The sequence below is a fragment of the Cyrtonyx montezumae genome, unplaced genomic scaffold (assembly GCF_038088225.1).
Source record: "Cyrtonyx montezumae isolate F1298 unplaced genomic scaffold, pur_monq_1.0 scaffold_5, whole genome shotgun sequence".
NCBI lineage: Eukaryota > Metazoa > Chordata > Aves > Galliformes > Odontophoridae > Cyrtonyx > Cyrtonyx montezumae.
The window spans coordinates 20,128,610-20,147,362 of NW_027072056.1; the positions used below are offsets into that span (position 1 = coordinate 20,128,610).

At 38.5% G+C, this 18,753-nt stretch overlaps 1 protein-coding gene across 1 annotated transcript in view; it reads left to right on the forward strand.

The window, feature by feature from the left end:
- Nucleotides 1-205: 205 nt before the first annotated feature.
- Nucleotides 206-18,753, forward strand: part of BCHE (butyrylcholinesterase) — a 29,935-nt gene continuing 11,387 nt past the window's right edge. The window contains exons 1-2 of the mRNA XM_065747824.1: nt 206-293; nt 3,365-4,886. Of these exons, the coding sequence (XP_065603896.1) occupies nt 3,370-4,886 (1,517 nt within the window). The 5' untranslated portion in view covers nt 206-293; nt 3,365-3,369. The remainder of the gene's footprint in view (nt 294-3,364; nt 4,887-18,753) is intronic.

Consider the following 18,753-nt stretch of genomic DNA (forward strand, 5'->3'; position numbering starts at 1 on the left):
CTTCCCTTTTCTATCGAAGCGGATGCCTGACTTTCCCCAAAACGGGTTTCCCTTTGTAGTGTTTCTCCAGCAGTACCGTGTGCCTTGGAGCAGATGTCGGATAGCGGGGAACGCTGCCTGCAGATCAAGTTGCTGCTGCCAACTCTCGCGAGCTTTGTGTCAGAAACAGTTGATTATAATGTCAGTACTGTCCAATTTACGGGCTTAAAGCAGCAGCTGCGTACTGCATTTTCCCTGAAGTATTCAAAGATCCCGACCCTTTAAAACTTTGTAGTTCTTGTAATAGAAGTGGGGTAAGTGATTCTCTATTTCCACGTCTCTGTCTGCCAGGGGTAATTTACGGTTCCGCTTGATTTGCACGGGGATTGTGATCTTTTAAAACGCTCAGCTCTGCCCATTTGTTTCTCTCTCGGGAAAACTCTCTGCTCTGCAAGTGGAACGAGTAAGCAGGCATGCGGATCAGACCTTGGTATTATTTAAGGGCTCCTGGGCTAAGTAAATTAAACTCAGCCAGTAATCACTTATTAATTCAGCCATCTTATCTATTTAAATAGTGACTTTATTATTATTATTATTTATTCTGGATAAAGATTTGCAGGGAGAGGAAACCATTATTGAAATAAATTGTATTCCCCTGTGGAATACGAATGTAAAAGTGTATTCTGTGTAACTTCTGCTGGAGAAAACTACCACGGAAGTGGCTTTTTAATGTATGCAGATGCATTACATGATATATCTCTGTTCAGTTGAGGCTGATGTGCAAAAGCACTCCTCTGCTGTTTTACTTTCATAATAATAATCAGGGAATGTTTGTTTTTCTCATGTCATGTTTCTCAGTGTAAACTCAACTTTACTGTGTTGGGTTTGTTTTAATGCAGCATGCAAAACCTTATTAAATGTAATCTTATTCTTGTATTGAAGGTATCATATTAAGCTGCCCTTTTTACTTCTGTCAATATTAGATTAACGTGGGTGTAGATAAATTCATTCAGTAGTGCAAAACTTTTGCATTTTTTTAAGCTTGGTCTGTTTCATACTTTTCCTTTGAAATGCCACCTATGCCATTGAAGAGATCATTGGGAAGGTGGTGAAGAACTGAATCTTTAGGTCATTTTTCTTATAAAATCCTTGCCTATAGGATCAAAAGTTATGCCTGTGTGATTTGTAGTGCTACTGCGGTGTTTTACTCCTGTCTCATTCTTTTTAATTTACTGGAGAGGGCAGAGGGGACTTAACTTTAATTACAGTTTAGGTATTAAAGCCTCAGGACCTTTAACATCTCTATTTTTTTTTTCCTAGTGTCATTTGTTTTCTTGGTAATGACACTGAAACCTTTTACTATTTCCAGTTTGTTGCTCTCTCTTGGTCCTGGTGTAGTGCATTAGAAATGGATATGTGATAAAGAGAAACTGTCAATGAAATGATAGAGAAATTACTTTTCCCACCTCACAGTGATCTGTAGTTGATGTACACTTCCTACTATTACCATTACTGGGTTGACTGTGAGATGGAGGGGGCAAAGAGCTTAGCCCTACCCTAATCCTTACATACCTTTTCTAATCCAGTTCTTAGAAGATTTTGTTATGAGAATGAATGGACAATAATGGGGTAGCATGAGTGAGGGGAGCTCAGTGGTGTGCAGTGGGGACTGCAGGCTGTTGGAATGAGCCTCTGTTTGCACCAGTGTTGTAGGAGCTTCACATGGGTCCTGATGACAGCTCTGTGAGGTTTGGTGTACAAGAGGACAGGTTCCTACATACCAAGCTTAAGGCTGGGGTGAGTGTTAGACCAAAGCCTAAAGTTTATTTTCCCTTTTCACCACTCTCTTTTTGTTGTTTTATTCAAATAAAAAGACAAGAACATGTTTACTTTTCTGAAGTTTACCTATTGTTTATCTGTTTTGATTATTACTAGGACTGTGAACTGTTGACCCTGAAGGTTTTCATCCATACATTTGATGCTATCTCAATGTCAGGATCCTTGTCGCACAAATTCTTCCTTTTTTATTTCATAAGTTCATAAGTTCATAAGTTGCAAACAAGGGAGAGGAGCTGGTCTTAAACACACAGCTGTACTTGACACAAAAATTAGCCTCCTTCCTTTTAAGGACACAAGTGGTGCTTGTTAACAAAGAATGGCCTGTTTAAAGTGGCTGGACAGTACACTATGTACAACAGGGCAGTAAGGAAAAATAGAAGGATGCTTTGTTGAACTCTTTCAAACATGTTAGACATAGAAATTGGTTTATGTAAATGCTATTTTTCTTACTTCAAGATGATGATACTGGGTGTTTTAATTTAAGAGTGTTTGGAAAGGTTGTGGTAAAAAGGACTACCAGTGTACTTAAATGGGATACATAATGTTTCTATTCTTAGGTTTAAGACAGTGTTATCTATTCCTTAGTTCCTAGGTCATGTTTAAATTGTGAAGAACCACCTGTGTAACTTAAATAGCCTTGTATTTTTTTTTAATGTTAAGTTTAACTCACAGATATACACTTGTCATGATTAGGGTGGTTATGAACCTAGTTAAGTTGCTTTAAAGAAATAAGATTTCATTCAGGTTTTGGTGTACCTCTCTGCATAGTCATCCAGATGAGCTAATGAGTCGGTGCTCTGTTCAGAGGCACTTTGGCCACTTGCTCAAACACCTTCAGCTCTGAACAAATATGGGTGGGGCAGTGAGACCAGCCAGGGCTGCTTGGAGTTCACAGCAATGCCATCCTGATGATTTGCTTCTGCCCAGACATGCACTGTGACATGAACACAGCTCAAAGCTTAGGTAAACTTGGAAATCCTTGGATTAAAACTTGCTTTCAAGCTTGCTTTTTTTTTTTCTTTCCAGTGTTCACAGAATTCATGTTTATGTGTGAAAAAGTCTGTGGCTAGTGATGTCTGTTGTCTGCCCTTATTGATTTGAGTGTTCAAGTTGCTAAAGAAACCCCTAGCAGAATAATGGTTCATTGGGGAGGGCTTTTAGTGTCGCAGACCTTAAGATATTTCACTAATTGTGCTGGTGGAAATGCAAGTGGTGACGTCACCCATTGCTGGTGATGTGAGGTTGCTGTTGACTTGTAAACATGTGGCCTGTGACCACTTACATGATTCTCTGGTCTAACTTCCTCACTTCTATGTATTTTTAGCAACAAAGTTGTTCTGTAATGCTGTACTAAGGATTAAATACTGAAGGTAGCTTATACAACAAGACTGACAATGAGTTATGGTTAAAGAATTCTTGAACTTTGTGCGGAAGCATCATATTTTCAACACTCTTGGGGATGATATACGTCCTTTTTGAATATACAATTTTGGCTCTGATGTTAATATGTGGAAATAATAATCCTGAATTTTTTTCTGCATTTCAGGCATAATGATTTGGGCAAATGGTGTGAGTATCTGTGCCAGATTTCTTATGTGGCTTCTTCTCCTGTGTATGTTCATCAGGAAGGTAGTGCCTGAAGATAATATTATTACAACCAAGAAAGGCAGAGTAAGAGGGACGAACCTGCAGGTACTGGGAGGGACTGTGACAGCTTTTCTTGGAATACCTTATGGAAAACCACCTGTTGGTAGACTGAGATTTCAAAAACCAGAACCTTTTGAGAAGTGGTCTGGTATCTGGAATGCCACTGCACATGCAAACTCCTGTTACCAGCTTATAGATACAACTTACCCTGGGTTTCCTGGAACAGAGATGTGGAATCCGAAAACTAACCTAAGTGAAGACTGCTTATACCTTAATGTATGGGTTCCTTCACCCAAGCCCAAGAACGCAACTGTCATGGTCTGGATTTATGGGGGTGGCTTTGAGACTGGGTCAACTTCCCTACCTGTCTATGATGGCAAGTTTCTAGCCAGAGTAGAAAGAGTAATTGTAGTTTCCATGAACTACAGAACCGGTGCGTTAGGATTTTTGGCTTTGCCAGGCAACAAGGAAGTTCCTGGAAATGCAGGTTTATTTGATCAAAGATTGGCACTTCAGTGGATCCAGGAGAACATAGCATTTTTTGGAGGCAACCCAAAAAGTGTGACTATATTTGGAGAGAGTGCTGGCTCAGCTTCTGTCAGCTACCATATCCTTTCTCCTAAAAGCCATCCTTTATTCACAAGAGCTATCATGCAAAGTGGATCTGCAAATGCCCCTTGGGCTGCAATAACAGCATCTGAAGCCAGGAAGAGAACAGTGGCTTTAGCTAAACAACTCCAGTGTCCCACCAGCAATGAAACAGAACTAATTCTCTGCCTCCAAGACAAGGACCCCAAGGACTTATTGGAGAATGAAGTTCATGTAGTAAATTATTTCTCTCTTTTACAAATATTTTTTTGTCCAACTGTGGATGGTGATTTTCTCTTGGACATGCCAGAAACATTGATTGAGAATGGCATTTTCAAGCAAACACAGATCTTGATTGGTGTTAACAAAGATGAAGGAACGAGTTTTCTAGTATATGGAATCCCTGGCTTCAGCAAGGACAGTGATAGTTTGATCAATAAAACACAATTTGAAGAAGCTTTAACTCTGTCCTTTCCACAAGCAAGCCAACTTGCTATAGAATCTATCATTTTTCAGTACACGGATTGGGAAAATGAGCAAAAGCCAGAACATTACCGTGATGCCATGGATGATGTTATTGGGGACTACTATATAATATGTCCTGCAATGGAGTTTGCAAAAAAAATTGCAGAAGTAGGGAACAACACGTTCTTTTACTTCTTTGAGCATAGATCCTCAAAGCTTCCTTGGCCAGAGTGGATGGGAGTGATGCACGGTTATGAGATTGAATTTGTGTTTGGATTGCCTCTAGAAAGAAGAGTTAATTACACCAAAGCTGAAGAAATCTTAAGCCGGTCCATGCTAAGATATTGGGCAAGTTTTGCAAAAACTGGGTAAGTAACTGCTATAGAAGTCTGTTTGGTCAGATGGCTGTTACTGCATGGGCAGAAGATCTTTAACTGTGCTAATGGTGGTTTGATGCACGATGGAAATGGTGAGGCAGGATTAACTGTTCAGCTGGCCAGAATTCCTGTCTTAGTTCCCATAAAAGTACCGTCCTAGGAAAATAAACTGTTGATATGTAGTTCATGGTGATGAGTGAACTGAAGAAAGTAACGTGTATCTAGCCATGAAAGCAAACGCAAAATATTTTTTACTATGGTAGCAGCTGGTAAAAAGGAAGTTAATGGTCTCAAGTTGCAAAAATGAAATATTTAAATATTTGAAGACCTTTAACGGTAGAAATAATAGCAAAGCCCAAGTTGCTGTAAGATATAATTTGTTTAGAACACACACATGCAAACATGGAGGTCTATTATGTTCACAAGATGAAGTGATTCAGTTTGCTGGATGTTCTTTTCAGAAAGCTTTATGTTCCCATCTGTACTGTAAGTATAATCCTGACTTTCACTGAAGACGGTAACAAATCACTTGTTATTTCCATTAGGCTCATCCTTAAATGAAATACGTACTAGCCTACGTAAGAAACAAATAAACATATTTCATTTGGATGTTTGAAATGGATTAAATATAGCCCTTCATTCAGTCTATTTATTTGGTGTCCAGGAGAAGAGTGAGACAGCCCTTGCTCTTCACGTGGCATCTGGGGACTCTCTCAATGTACTATTAAGTTTGGAATGAAAACATTTCAGTGCAGCAAGAAAAACAGCCGCTAACAGAGCCGTGTACAATTGCTCTCAAGGTTGCAAGCCTCACGCAATGGGGGAGCTGTCTTGTCTTCTCAGAAGTTCAGTTTGCACTCTCCTAACGATACATAAAATTATACTTGTGAAAATATAGAATCAAATGCTTATTTCATGCTTTTAAAATGTTTAACTTTTACAATCCTGTATTATATGCCATGGTGGATCTTTCTTCTTATTCATGAAGGATATGAAAATTTGGAAAAACTGAATGAATTTTGGAACAGTTACCTAATTATTTTTCTTATCTGATTTGACATCAGGAGGGACTTAGTGCACTTTCAGTCCATGCAACCTTGTACATAAAACATAAGTGGGACTTAGGCATTTCCAGCGATGGAAAATCCAGTGCAAACATTGATGGGTTCTAACTCAATACAGTTATAGCTATAAAGAGAACTTCTGTCTGATCTGAATGTTCCTATTCCTGTTCTCCACTTCTCAGTTGCTAATTTTTCTTCGTCAGTTTCTGAGATTTGTACACAACTTGTGTTCCAAGCAGAGAGAATTCTTAATCTTTTTTCTTGTTCAACAAAGCAGGTTATACTCTCGAGTTTTTCACTGTTATGCATTTTTTTTCCAAGTCCTTAATAACCATGCTTCTCCTCCGGAACTGTGATTCATCAACACCTTGTTGGAACTTTCCTTGTTAGAATTAAACACTGTCATTCCCAATGAGTCCTAATTACAGGTGTAATCTGTCTTCTATTTCAACCTGATATTCCCCTGTTTACTCATCCAAGGAAAGTGTTATTTGCATTGACCATGCTGTTATGCTAGTAGCTGCTGCGTGTCCATGCATGATGGTTAATTGATCTGCCCCAGTCCCACAGTCCTCCCTTCTGCACTGGCTCTGATTCAGCTCCAAAACCACTGAGTTCCTGGCTGGCACTGACTGCTGCAGCCCTTTTATTTTACACTCCGAGGTGAACTAAGAGTTTATTTTTATATGGAAACTTTTTAAAAATTGGTTTGCTTATGACGTGTTGGTTTCTTTTCCAGAGGAAATATTTTTATGTAGGAGTATTAATTAACAAGTTCTATCTCATTTACCTAGTGAATCTGGAAATATATATATTTACTGTAAGTAATGAGCTTTTTGACTCAGATAAGTGATTGTACAGTTGACTATACTCATCAAAAGCATAATATTTTGATACAGATTTTAATCTACTAAAATAAAATCAAAGATTTAATCTTAGAGCTTTCCCTACTCCTGTCTCCTCTTGGAACCTAATGGCACCACTTCCTATGAATTCTGAGTGAAAGACTAACATAGAGAAAATCAGCAGGGGTACATTTTTTTGGAAATGAGCTGTGTGCTTGATTTATCAATACCAAAATCTATCAGATTCTCAAGATGAAGTCTGCACGATGAGGTCAGGTAAAACTTGGTAACAACTTCCTCCTTGTGGGGAGATGCTATGACAACCCTGCTTTGATGCTGGTGTCACTTAGGCTCTCAGTGAAGGGCAAATACTCCTTATTACATGCTGCAAGCAGGATCTGATATCAGCCATCCAAAGCCCATGGATTTTTCCATTTAGCAGAACCATTTATTATCAGAAGAGAAATTTAGTTCTACACAAGATATTGCAGAACAATATTTACATCTCTGTCAAGATCAGGCTGGACAGGGCTCTGAGTACCTGAGTGAGCTGTGTGTGTCTCTGTTCATTGCAAGGGAATTGGATTAGATGACCTTTAAGGGTTCCTTCCAACTCGAATGATTCTGTGATTCTATGATATATGTTCATACATATATAAAATTCAATTACCTGCTGTGTGAAATAGAGTATACAATCCTTGTTGCTGTAGCTGGCTAAGTTCACTGAGGTTTGAGTTCACAACAGACTTTAGCCGTCAGTCCAGACATCTTGTCTGATTATCTTTTCCACTATAATTAGATTAGCCTACGGATTAAATTTCAAGTGATTTCCACAGCAAATAGCAAGTAATCCCTCCCTCTGCTTCCAGCACAAGTATAGAGAAACAGCAGTATCAGGGTCAACAATATACTCATGCAATTTATGTATCAGACAATGATCTGATCACTATTAACCTTTTATGTGCTAATTTCCTCATCACCAAGACTGTGGATGAATTGTTAAATATTCATAGAGTAAAGGAGTGAGGAAATAAAAAGTGTTAATGACTTCAAATGTGTAATAGCTGATTGCTGTTTTCCCAGCACCTCTGAACACACAGTAAATATTTGCAACGTACCAGGGAAGCCTCATTTGACATAATGCTTATAGTCAACTCTGATATGATCAAAGGATGAACATCTGGGGAAAAAAAAATCATGTCTCCAGTAGATGAGGAGAACTCAAGCAAAAAGATGAAAATGATGAATATTGTACAGCATGCGTCTTAATGAGGGTGGTTTATCTAATATGCTAATATGAAGAAGTTAAAAAAATATAAGGAAGAGAAGCACAGCCTATAGAAGAATGGCAATAGGATAGATTTAATGAGAACTGGTAAAAGGAAGTTTAGTTGTGGTGCTTTCTGGCTGGGAGGGCCTGGCTCATCTTACCAGCAGCTCGTTCTGGCGTGTCCCTAGCTCTGTTTCTTGTGATGGGTCTTTGGGCACACAATTTGACCCAAATGCTATCTGTTTTTTGCTCTCACTTGAGCAACTGACTAGGAGGCTCCTGGGATTCCTGGCAGTTATGTTTAGGCTTAGCCCTTGGGATTATTTCTAGCTAATGCTGCTCCTGATGTTGCCAGGTAGAGATAGGTGGGCACCTGTGGCAATCTGCACTGTGGGTATCTTCCCCTCCTGCTGTACATTCTCAGCATTCCTTCTCAGAAATATATTTGTGATTTATTCAAAGAGCAGATCTAAGTAATCAGTGGAACAGACTAGCTGTTAGATTCTGATAAGTGCGGAGAAAAATACCGTGCTCTGATTCAGTGTTCAGAAGAACATGTCTCCAGTGAATAGTATTTTATTCCTTGAGAGTTGATCACCACCAGGTATAGGGTGGATGCCCACATTCCTTAAAATGCAGAAAAAGGCGAAAATTGCCAAACTGCTGATAAATTATTGGGGTTGGAAGTCAGAAGCTTTTGGGCATGGATACTCCTGCTGTTTCAGTATCAAGTGCAATTTTTACTGGCTGTGCTTTCAGTGTCAAGCAAGTTCAGATGATTCTCCCAGCCTTTTCTTAGTTCTGTTTCCATGATTTAATCCAGCATATTTTCTTGACATATATTTGAGCCTTGAGAGAACAATGCTGTCATTGCTCCCTCAGAAATCTCAGATATGAAGGGAAGAGGGTTATTACTGGTGTTGTCTAAGAAAAAATCAGTTCAATAAAATATTTATATTCCAAGAATGATTTTGGAATCTGTTCTATCACCTTTATTTAAGTTTTGGATTATTTCCCCTTGCCCATGGTCTCTTCATCTGATTATTGTGTTTAAGACTACCTGGGAGAAGAGCATCACTTTGTAGCCCTAGTAACATTTGATAGAATTCTAAATATCATCAAATTTGGATAGGAAAAAAAAGTGGCCAAATTGTATTCAAATCAGCACCAAAGTGTGATATTGGTATTACATGGAAGGGAGTTGTTCAGGCTTGGTATAGTGATGTTTGTATATAGGTGAAGTTCATTTTACAGTTTGTTAGTTGTCCGTGGCCTTCTGAATGTTTGAGAGAAATAAATTAAAATTTTTATTTTGAGATACTTCTAAAATTCTTTTCACTGCTGTACTTTTGATGTTCTGGAGAAAGCTTTTGGAAGCAAGCAAGTGACACTAACAGGTATTATCAATCATGACCAGCAGAATGCTCTACTAACTCCCGTAAGAGGAAGCTTTATTTATCATGAAAAAATATATGGCATCCCAAATCAGTGGTTGCTAGGTTATGCTTTTTGCATTACTTTATTCATTAGATTTGGTATCTGTATTTTTTAGATATAGGTGACGTAAACTTACAAGGAGATAGACAAATCAGATGAGATGAGGACTCAAGACTGTAGTGGAATGTACAGAGATAATATTTTTAAGGCTTTGTGAAAAATGTTTTGGATAAAAGGAAACTGGCAAAACTTGTCCTGCTGCCAGTTTTACAACTGCTGAAACAAATCTTTGCAGCTTTTTCTATAAAGTGAAGGCTTTGAAATATTTCCTCGTATGTTTTAGGGGAATTTGTGAGGCTTTGATTGTCCCACTAAAGCTCTGAAGCACTTTGCCCAGTTATTATTGCCTTTCCCTGATGTTCTGCTGGTAGACATATAATAAATTTCACTGCTTTTCTTACCAACTTATCACAGCATGTTTATAGATAGTAGTTTCAGAACAGTGAGAACTAAAACAACAACCTCATATAGAGTCCAGACAAGGCACTGAACTGGGGACCTATATCATCTACATATGGAAAGGCAAAAATATACTGGGAAAAGAAAAAAAAGATAAGATAAACCTTCCAACCACTTTAAGTTTTTATTATTTCAATTACTAAGAAGGTTTACATACCGCTGAGCTATGTTGTAATAGGAAAGTCTTCCATTCCCTGTGTTGGCGAAAAGCAAAACTTTAATTTTGACCCAAAACAGTACTTGCATTCTCACGTTCTATTTCAAGGGAATGAAATAATACTGTGGAAAACATGTACATGTGCAAAAAGAAAGGTCTAATTTTAGGAAATGTATCATCTTCTATACATATTTCTCCACCTTTCATTTCTGGGTTTCTTAAAAGTGGCTCATTGTCTTTCCAAGGTCCATATTGTTAACGTATTCAGAAGATGTAATGGAAATGAGCAAAATAATACAATTGAAAATAGTGTATCATGAAAAAATATCAGTAACTAGACATGCTTGGCAGTTGTCTCTGTTTCTGGCTTGCAAGCTGACAAGCTGTCATTGAATTTCAAGACTGAAAACAGGAATATTTTATTCAACCATCTTCTGAAAAGAGGCCTGGGATACAAATTGTTTAGATTGCCTTAATATTGCAAATGCCACAAAATTACAAGAAGGTGTCTTGTTTCTTTTCATGTGTGCAGCAAATGCAATTCTATCCATACAGATTTTGTTCTCTACAAAAGATGAGTCAAATCATGATTTCCAAACATGAGATGGGAACGTTTATTAATAAAATGTCCAAATATTGTAGGAGTAAATGAGCGAGACATAAGACTAAAACCTTAAACTGTAATGCAAAGCTTTGCTTTGTGTATAGCACTGGTAATGCTTTACAGAAAAGAGTGAGCTCTAATTCAATTGTCAGGAAAGGAACAGTGGCTAAAGAATCGCTTCCTGATGACAGAAGAACTAAAAAGCTTCATGATTAAATCAATTAAAAAAAAAAAGAGAGAGATCTGCTATAACCTTTTTTGCTTTGCACAGAAAGCTCTATTAGTCTGCATTTTGTAGGATGACTTCTTTGGGATTTAAGCACCTGAATACTTTTGTCCATCTGAGACTGTTCTTTGCTCCCAAAGTGATTTCTAACTTAGCTCTCCAAGTTAAATTATGGGGACGATAAATCAGTTTTGGCGTCTGCTCAGTTACTGCAGTGACAATCACAGCTTGAAAAGACAGCAAATACCTTTGAAATACTGTCAAAGCCTGCAGGATCAAAACCACCAGTGATAATCCACAGTGCTGGGACTGAAGGAGGTGAACTCCCTGTGTCTGGAGATGTAGGCAGAGACATGCAAACATGCATACACAGGCAGAAGAAAAGCAGTAATACAGAGGATCTCTCTGAAGCTATGCTGCCTTTGGCTGACCATATGCAAGAAGGGAGGGAAATGCCTTGGGTATGAATCTTTCCCACACTTGTGACAAAAAGATAGGTAGAAAAACTCATACCAGGCATGCTTCCCCCTTTGTACCCAAACCTTGCAGGAAACCTACCTAAGGTATGTTGAGAGAAAGAGAGGCAAAGAGATACAACTAGTCCAAGAGTTAAGATAAATCATGGTATAAATTTGGGGATGGGAATAAAAAGCGTGGATGGAAATCTTTTATCATCTGATATAGTATATATAAGTAGAGATGACGGGAAAATAGGTGAAAGAGATGCTAATGGATGCAAGAGGCTAGGTGAACAAGAAAAGTCATAAATAAGAGAGAAAGAGCAAAACAGAGATGGAAAGATTAAAGAAGTTGTTGTCTGAGATACTTGCCAAGAGGTATTTTTAGGTGCAAGGATCTGTGAACAGTGAAATGCATACGTTAACCTGTTATGAATTATGTGTAAAGAGGGTTCATGTGTAAGAACAATATACTTCAGAGATAATCTAGAATTAGGGATTACTTTCCCTAAATCATAACTATAGATGTGTAAAGACACGGTTGAAAAAGCCACTTTGAAGTTCTAATTAGTGTTCACATACAGATAATCCTCTTTTTGGGGACACTCTTCTTCCATGTGGCATTTCTGCAGCTTAGTCCTTGTTTCATCATCAAAACACAGAAATTGAAGTATGAAAGGTCTTCAAACCCCATTTTCCCAGTTAATTCTGGAACATTAATCTGAAGTCCTGCTGAGGAGTTTCACACAAGGAATGGAAACTGTTTGGTACAAGTTTTAATTTACTACCCAAGACTAGAGATTGGCTTGTTTCAGGGAAGTGGCAAAGGGGAGAAAAGAGGAAATGAGGAGCAGCAGAGGTTACCTAACTCTGTATTTTCAAAGGTAGCTCAATATGATGTTTAATTTTTTTTCAATCAACGGCAAGAGAAGTCAGCTGTGAGTAAATGTAGTTAGCAATTTAGTCACAGGATTTGTGAGATTCTGTCCCCACAAGTCTGGGAGCTGCATAAGTAGAAATCAGACATTAAATGCTCACAGTTAGTGGTGTTAAAAAAATTACACTCTACTGCAGATGTAAAATTAAAAGCTGCTGCTATCATCTTCTTTCTCAGACATCCCTGACCTTGACCTGTGTTCTCTACCTTTCCATGAGGGAAAATAAGACGACATCCTAATTTCACACAGCACAAACTCTAAGGATTTTTGCCACAAATTTACACCAGGGAGATATTTTCTATTGAAGCTGCTGTTCAAATACTCTGATTTTTATTTTAACTAATGTAGCTTTGAGTATTTGTCTCTCATGAATGGTATTTATTCATCATTGTGTTCTGAAACACCTCCAAGTGTTGTGTGTAGCCTCCAAGTGATTTTTCTACATAACTGGAAATACTTAGAGGTTTATGTAAATGTTTGTTTTTCCCTAGATATGAAGTAGTGTGCGTACTATATAAGGCCCTCCTAATTTTGACTTCAAACAGGCTCAGTTATCCTCACCTCTTCGCATACTATTCCTTCTTGAGATCATGATATTCATGATTCTCAGTTCAAAAATTTCTATTTGGAGATTTATTTGGATATTTCTTGGTTCCAGAGTGGCATTTAAATCAGATACAGAGGACGCTGTAATGATGGGACATAATTTTTATGTGTTTTATATGATATACATATGAAATATATGTGTGTATATGTATATTCATATACATATGAAATATATGAAATATGCATGATCTTAACTTACAGATGTCAAACCCACAGAGAATTTATAGCAGAGATAAGTAAATAATTGCAGTCATGCTAGCTGGAGTTTGCAACTTTTGATCTTCCTACCAACAGAAATAAAACAGTGGTAGTAGAAGAAAGCATCAAGAAAAATGCTGCTATGGTCAAGTCCACCACTACACAGTGCATCTAGGCAGTTTTATTCGGTTCAGAGCAATGTGGAGTATCCATCTTGAAAAAAAATAATGATTAGGGCAATTACAATTGAAAATAAATCTCAAATATTACATCATAGTATAGCATCGGTTACTCAGCCAGTCTTGAAAATTTGGTCTTTAGAGATAAGGAAAGCATTGCATCCATTTATCTAACAATTACTGAGTGTTTGTGAACAAACTCTATTAATGGCAGAGAAAGTGAGAGTTTGAGACAGCAATCATATACATGTGAGTATAGTATTTACTCTTTCTCGCAACCAACAGGGTTGATAATTTTTACAAAGCCACTGGCAATTTAAAACACAGTATTAATAGTTCCATGGAGTTAAAACATTTTTCTCTCCTTTTATGCACACTCTTTAGATATCTCCAGACATCAATTCTGGTTAAAATACTGCGTAAGTTCAGATTTTCCCAGGCCATGAGAAAAAGAAATGAGGTTGTAAAGGAGACGAGCAAGTTTCAGTGGGTGACTGGACAGGTAAATGCCTTGTCAGTTCCTGTCTACTTATTCTTTTACTTGCTTTCTGTAGAAATAGCTTCCTCCTTCAAAGTCCCAGTAGGATTCAGTACCTTATTTCATTTCCAAATAGGCCTCGTCTTCAGCTCCTACAAGACTAAAAACTATCATTCCATTTTATTTTCTGCTGAGTATCAAATAATAGCATCTGTGAGAAGTTCTTGAAAGCTAAAATTGGTATCATACATAAGGTCAAAAGGGCCTTACAGGGTCATTAAAAAAAAAAAAAGTTTTAAAAATTTCTTTTGAATGAAAAAGTCTTGAGCCATTGTTACTCTCTTTTGTCTATTCAAAAATGACTTAAATAGGAACTGTGAATGTTCACACTAGAACCAGAGTTCTAGTCCCAGAGAAGGTGTGAAATCATCCAAGTGAATTCTGTCCAGAAGGAGAGAAGCTTCTTTTGTAAATATCTGCAGGTATTTCTCCAGCTGGAACCTGATCCAAAGCTTTCTAAAGTCAAATAATCTGCCCTATTTGTTTGGATTTGGATTAGCCTCTAACTTACTGATTCACTTCAGAAAGTGTTGGACTGCTCTTCAAACACCAACCAAAATAACAAATCAGATGCAAGGTATGTTAAACAGAAAGAATAAAATGCTTGTGGAAATAGCACCAAGTTTTGCTGGATCGTTTTCACAGTGCAGGATACCCAAGTGCAAGGGTTCCAGCGTGGACCCAGGAGGTTGGAAATACACTTCTGGGGTCTGAAGGGCTAATTAGCTCTGGCTTGGCTGACCTGGCTCATTATTACTCCTGATAACAGATCAGAGTCCGACCCTGAGCCAGAGATCTGAGCACTGAGCTCTTAAATGCATTGCAAACATGTCCAAGTTGCTAAGACAGAACATCCTGGATTTAAATTTCTCAAATACTATATTATTTATGGCCAATGCCTTAAGATCTTCCTTGTTAATCCTTTATATGTAGCAGGAATTCATGAATGAGTTCCAAGATGTGTGCAAGGAAGAATAATTTCAACTTGATGAACTTGTCATGAACCAGTTTTGAGCAGAAAACAATAAGATCCAAAAAAGAAAGCAACTATCTTGTTAGTTCATTTCCTGAAACTGATACCATTTGTAATAACACATACTGTATTAAATTATGGTCTAGGACATTTAAATACACCATGGCTGTCACCAAGCTGGAATCTGGAAGGAATATCCTGAGCTTTATTTAGCCTGTGAAGACGTAAGAAAGCTTAGCTGCGAAGGTCCTTCTCCAGTTTCTGTCAGTTAAAAAGTATGCCAGCTGGATCCTGCACATTTCTTCAAGGATCAGCAGAAGAAATAATGTTTATCTTCAATGCTACTTGCAAAGCAGTTTCCTTTAGCAGGGACTTGGAGGCACTTTATGGTCATTAGATAATGAACTCATGTTTGTAATCTGAGTGGGAACAACAAAAAATAATGAACTTTCTATCAACAACTGCTTAAGAAAAGTAATTTGGAGGATTCAGCTCTGCAATCTCTCTTGTACTTAGCACTTAATCACGTGAGCCCTTTCAGTCAGTACCATGGAAATTTGAGTAAGGCTCAGTGATCACAGGATCAGAACCTAAATTTTGTGTGTCCCATTAAGGAACAAGCAAACAAGAAAGTTTTAATTACTTCTGCTTTTCAGAAATGGGTTACAATTTTCTTCCAAGAATCGCATTCTAATTAAAAAAAAAAAAAAAAGCAATGCTTTAAAACATGATTAGTATTTATTTTCTAAGCTCCGCTGTTCTTAGCACCAGAGGACCACAAGCCTGATGTATTGAGAATGCCAGTGCCATGAGGCTTCAGAGAAGTTTAGTGTATAAAACTGATAAAACTGTGAATGCTTTCAAATCACCCTGTAAACTGCAGGCTGACAATATCCCTGTCTGAGTTGTCACCTTTCAGTATGGAAGTTTTTAGAGCTTGGTTATTTTAAATGGCACCACTCAGACTTTTCAGTTGATAGATTGGATAGTTGTTGTCTTTTCCACTAGTCTGAGAGGATAAAGATGTTAAGAAGATATTTAAAAATAAAATATTAAGCATGTCAGGACATTTGCAGGGAGAATCCATCAGAGAAGATAGGATGGTTTGCGATTAGCTCTTATCGAGGAACACCCTGGAGATCTGTCTCAATTAAATAAAAAAAACAAGGTAACTTGTTATGTGGTGTCATGTACCAAGAGTACCAAGTGACATCAAAGCTTATATATGTATTTGTGTATGTCAGCTTTCCAACTCACTTATTTAGGGGTGGCACGTCCCCTTGTATTGTTATTCTAAATGAGCCAATCCATAAATCCCAGGTAATGCACAGGAAATTGTCTCCATCATCTTGTCTTTGTTTTTGCAGTTTCTAACAACAGAAATTCCCGAAAAGTATATTTTAGTGTGAAATATTTTGGCATAATATAGAGATTTTGATCCTTCAGATCCTTTCAGCATACAGTAAATGATTAGCTGATTTGGGAAAATGTTCTGAAAGTTAATTTTTCTCATTGCTGTTACAGACACTTGTTGAATTTTTCCCTTTCTAAGTTCTCTAAGGATAGTCTCCAGAACTAGACTTACGAGAGTTTGAGGCCTGCTGCTTAGGTAAAGGATTTTGAATCTTCAACACCATGGACTTATCCAGTGTGTAGTTAACAGTGAGTCATCTGAAACTATCAGCATGGTAGGAAGACACTGGCACAAATCCAAATTGTATAGGGATTTGAGAAGATTCAACAACTACTTGATCTAATTTTTAATAGGATTTGTCTGGAAAGTATCTGCAAAACTCCCAGTTGTAACTTGGGAGCAAAGCCTTATACAGGCCTGTGATATCCCCGTGGGGACCACACCACCACCCAGGGCTGCTGTTAACCTGGAAGAGTTGCTTTCTGACAAGAAGATGAATGGAGGCATAAATATTATGCATCTCAGCCTTTGGAAATCACGTGAGATATCTGGAGATATTTGCTTGACTGATGCCACAAACGCTTTTGGCTCCTTGGCTGCACGGGCAGCCTGGTATGTGGGGTGCTCCTCCACTGCTTGCCAGCAAACCACTGCTCCATGTCCATATGGAAAAGGGAAAAGATTCATCCATTTGGCTCAAATGCTAAGTGAGGTACTTAAAGATATTTGTTTGGGTGTTTTATTTAATGCTGTCATGATTAATGGAGATGTCCTACACAACATAGCCATTAATAAATCAGTTAGAAAACTGAGATCTGTTTTTAGGCTACAAATCCCATGGCCTTTCCTCAAAATGTATGATGCCCTCAGTGGGATTGCTTACTGATCGAGGCATGGGCAGGATGTAGTCAGGCTTTATAATGCAGAAAGAATAAAGCATTGCCATATCCTATCCCTCTGAGGAGCAATGAGTTGGAAGCCAGAGCTTTGGTGGGGACACAGTATAATTGACACTATAGCCCAGATGATGTTCTCATCTTCTTATTCACTTTGTCCCTTAGATTCTCTGCCTCGTGCCTTAGTTCTGCCTTGTTCTTAGTCTCTTACCTATCTAAAAATGCATGAGCAGAAAACACAACCAAAGTTTATAACACTACATAAAAAATCTTTTTGCTATGCATTTCTACAAGTGCAAACTCAAAGTACCTTATTAATTGCATTCATTGTGCTTAGGTTTCACAGATGCACTGAGCTGCTGCATGAGAGCCTGTAGGGATGGAAGCTATGCTGCTGCCCTGTCTGTGCTGCTGGGGGTGTACCTTGGGTACATCTGTGCAAGCTTCAGCAGCTCCTGCAATGACAGTGTAGTTCTTATTTGATGATGAAATGACTGCTTACATGATTCTTAAAGACTTTGTTATGCAGCTGCAGAAACTGTGCAAGAGGCAGTGTTACTTCTGCTGTTGCATTCCCAGGTAGCTGGGAGGCACTTCCCCCTCCCTGTTATCTTGTGCCCATGGTAACACAGAGTAAAATGGCATCCCATGAAAAACAGCTGATTGCCAGCACTGCCTGATAGCTGCAAGGAGCCATGAAAGCTAATAAAAATGATTCACATTCATTCTCTCCTCCCTTTAAACCAACTGTTTAAAAGAAAAGGGGACAAAATTGAGAGTGAGCATCAGCAGATAGAACCCTAGTGAAGTCAGTTAAGTTGCACCTAGCAGGAGCAGGTCCCATTTAATTTCAATTCTTACTGCACAGGGGAAGCAGAGGGTGCAGCAGCATTATCATAACCTTTCATTAATCTCAGCAGGCACCTCATTCAGCTAACGAGACACATGCCAGCAGAATGCCAGTGTGGTGATAACCTGCAGAAGGCAATGAGAAAGAAATTGCCTTGCTGTGCATTGTGTTGTTGTCTGGTGCTGCTCTGATGAGAGCAGCCAAGAGGTAAGCTGTGCACAGAGGGGCCACCTTCCCACTGCTCTGCGCATCAGAGAGGAATGGGATATCCTCTGCAGGGTGAGCTGCAGGCAGTGAGCTTGCTGAGCTGCTTTCAGAGAGGGTCAGAGGAAAGCCAGAAGCTACTGAAGAGACAATTAAGAGCAATAACATACTGCTCAGGGGAAATTAGTATGTGCTACTTCTCAGGGAGCAGTATCTCTATGAGCAGATGTAGCCAGGCAGAAGCTGTGTGTTTGTGGCCTTCCAGGCAGGTCTGGCTGGAACAAGGGGATGCCAAGCACTGAAGGCAGAATTCTTTCAGCCTCTGAGTCTCTTAGTGAGTTTGGGTTTGTATAATTAATCTGTGTTAGGTGGCTGAAATAATAGGTGAACGTTGTTGCTCTTTTGTCTAGGGAAACACGCAAGGTGCTAACTCGATTCTGTTACAAACTGAGCAGCTAAATAGGAATAGAATGAAGGTGTGG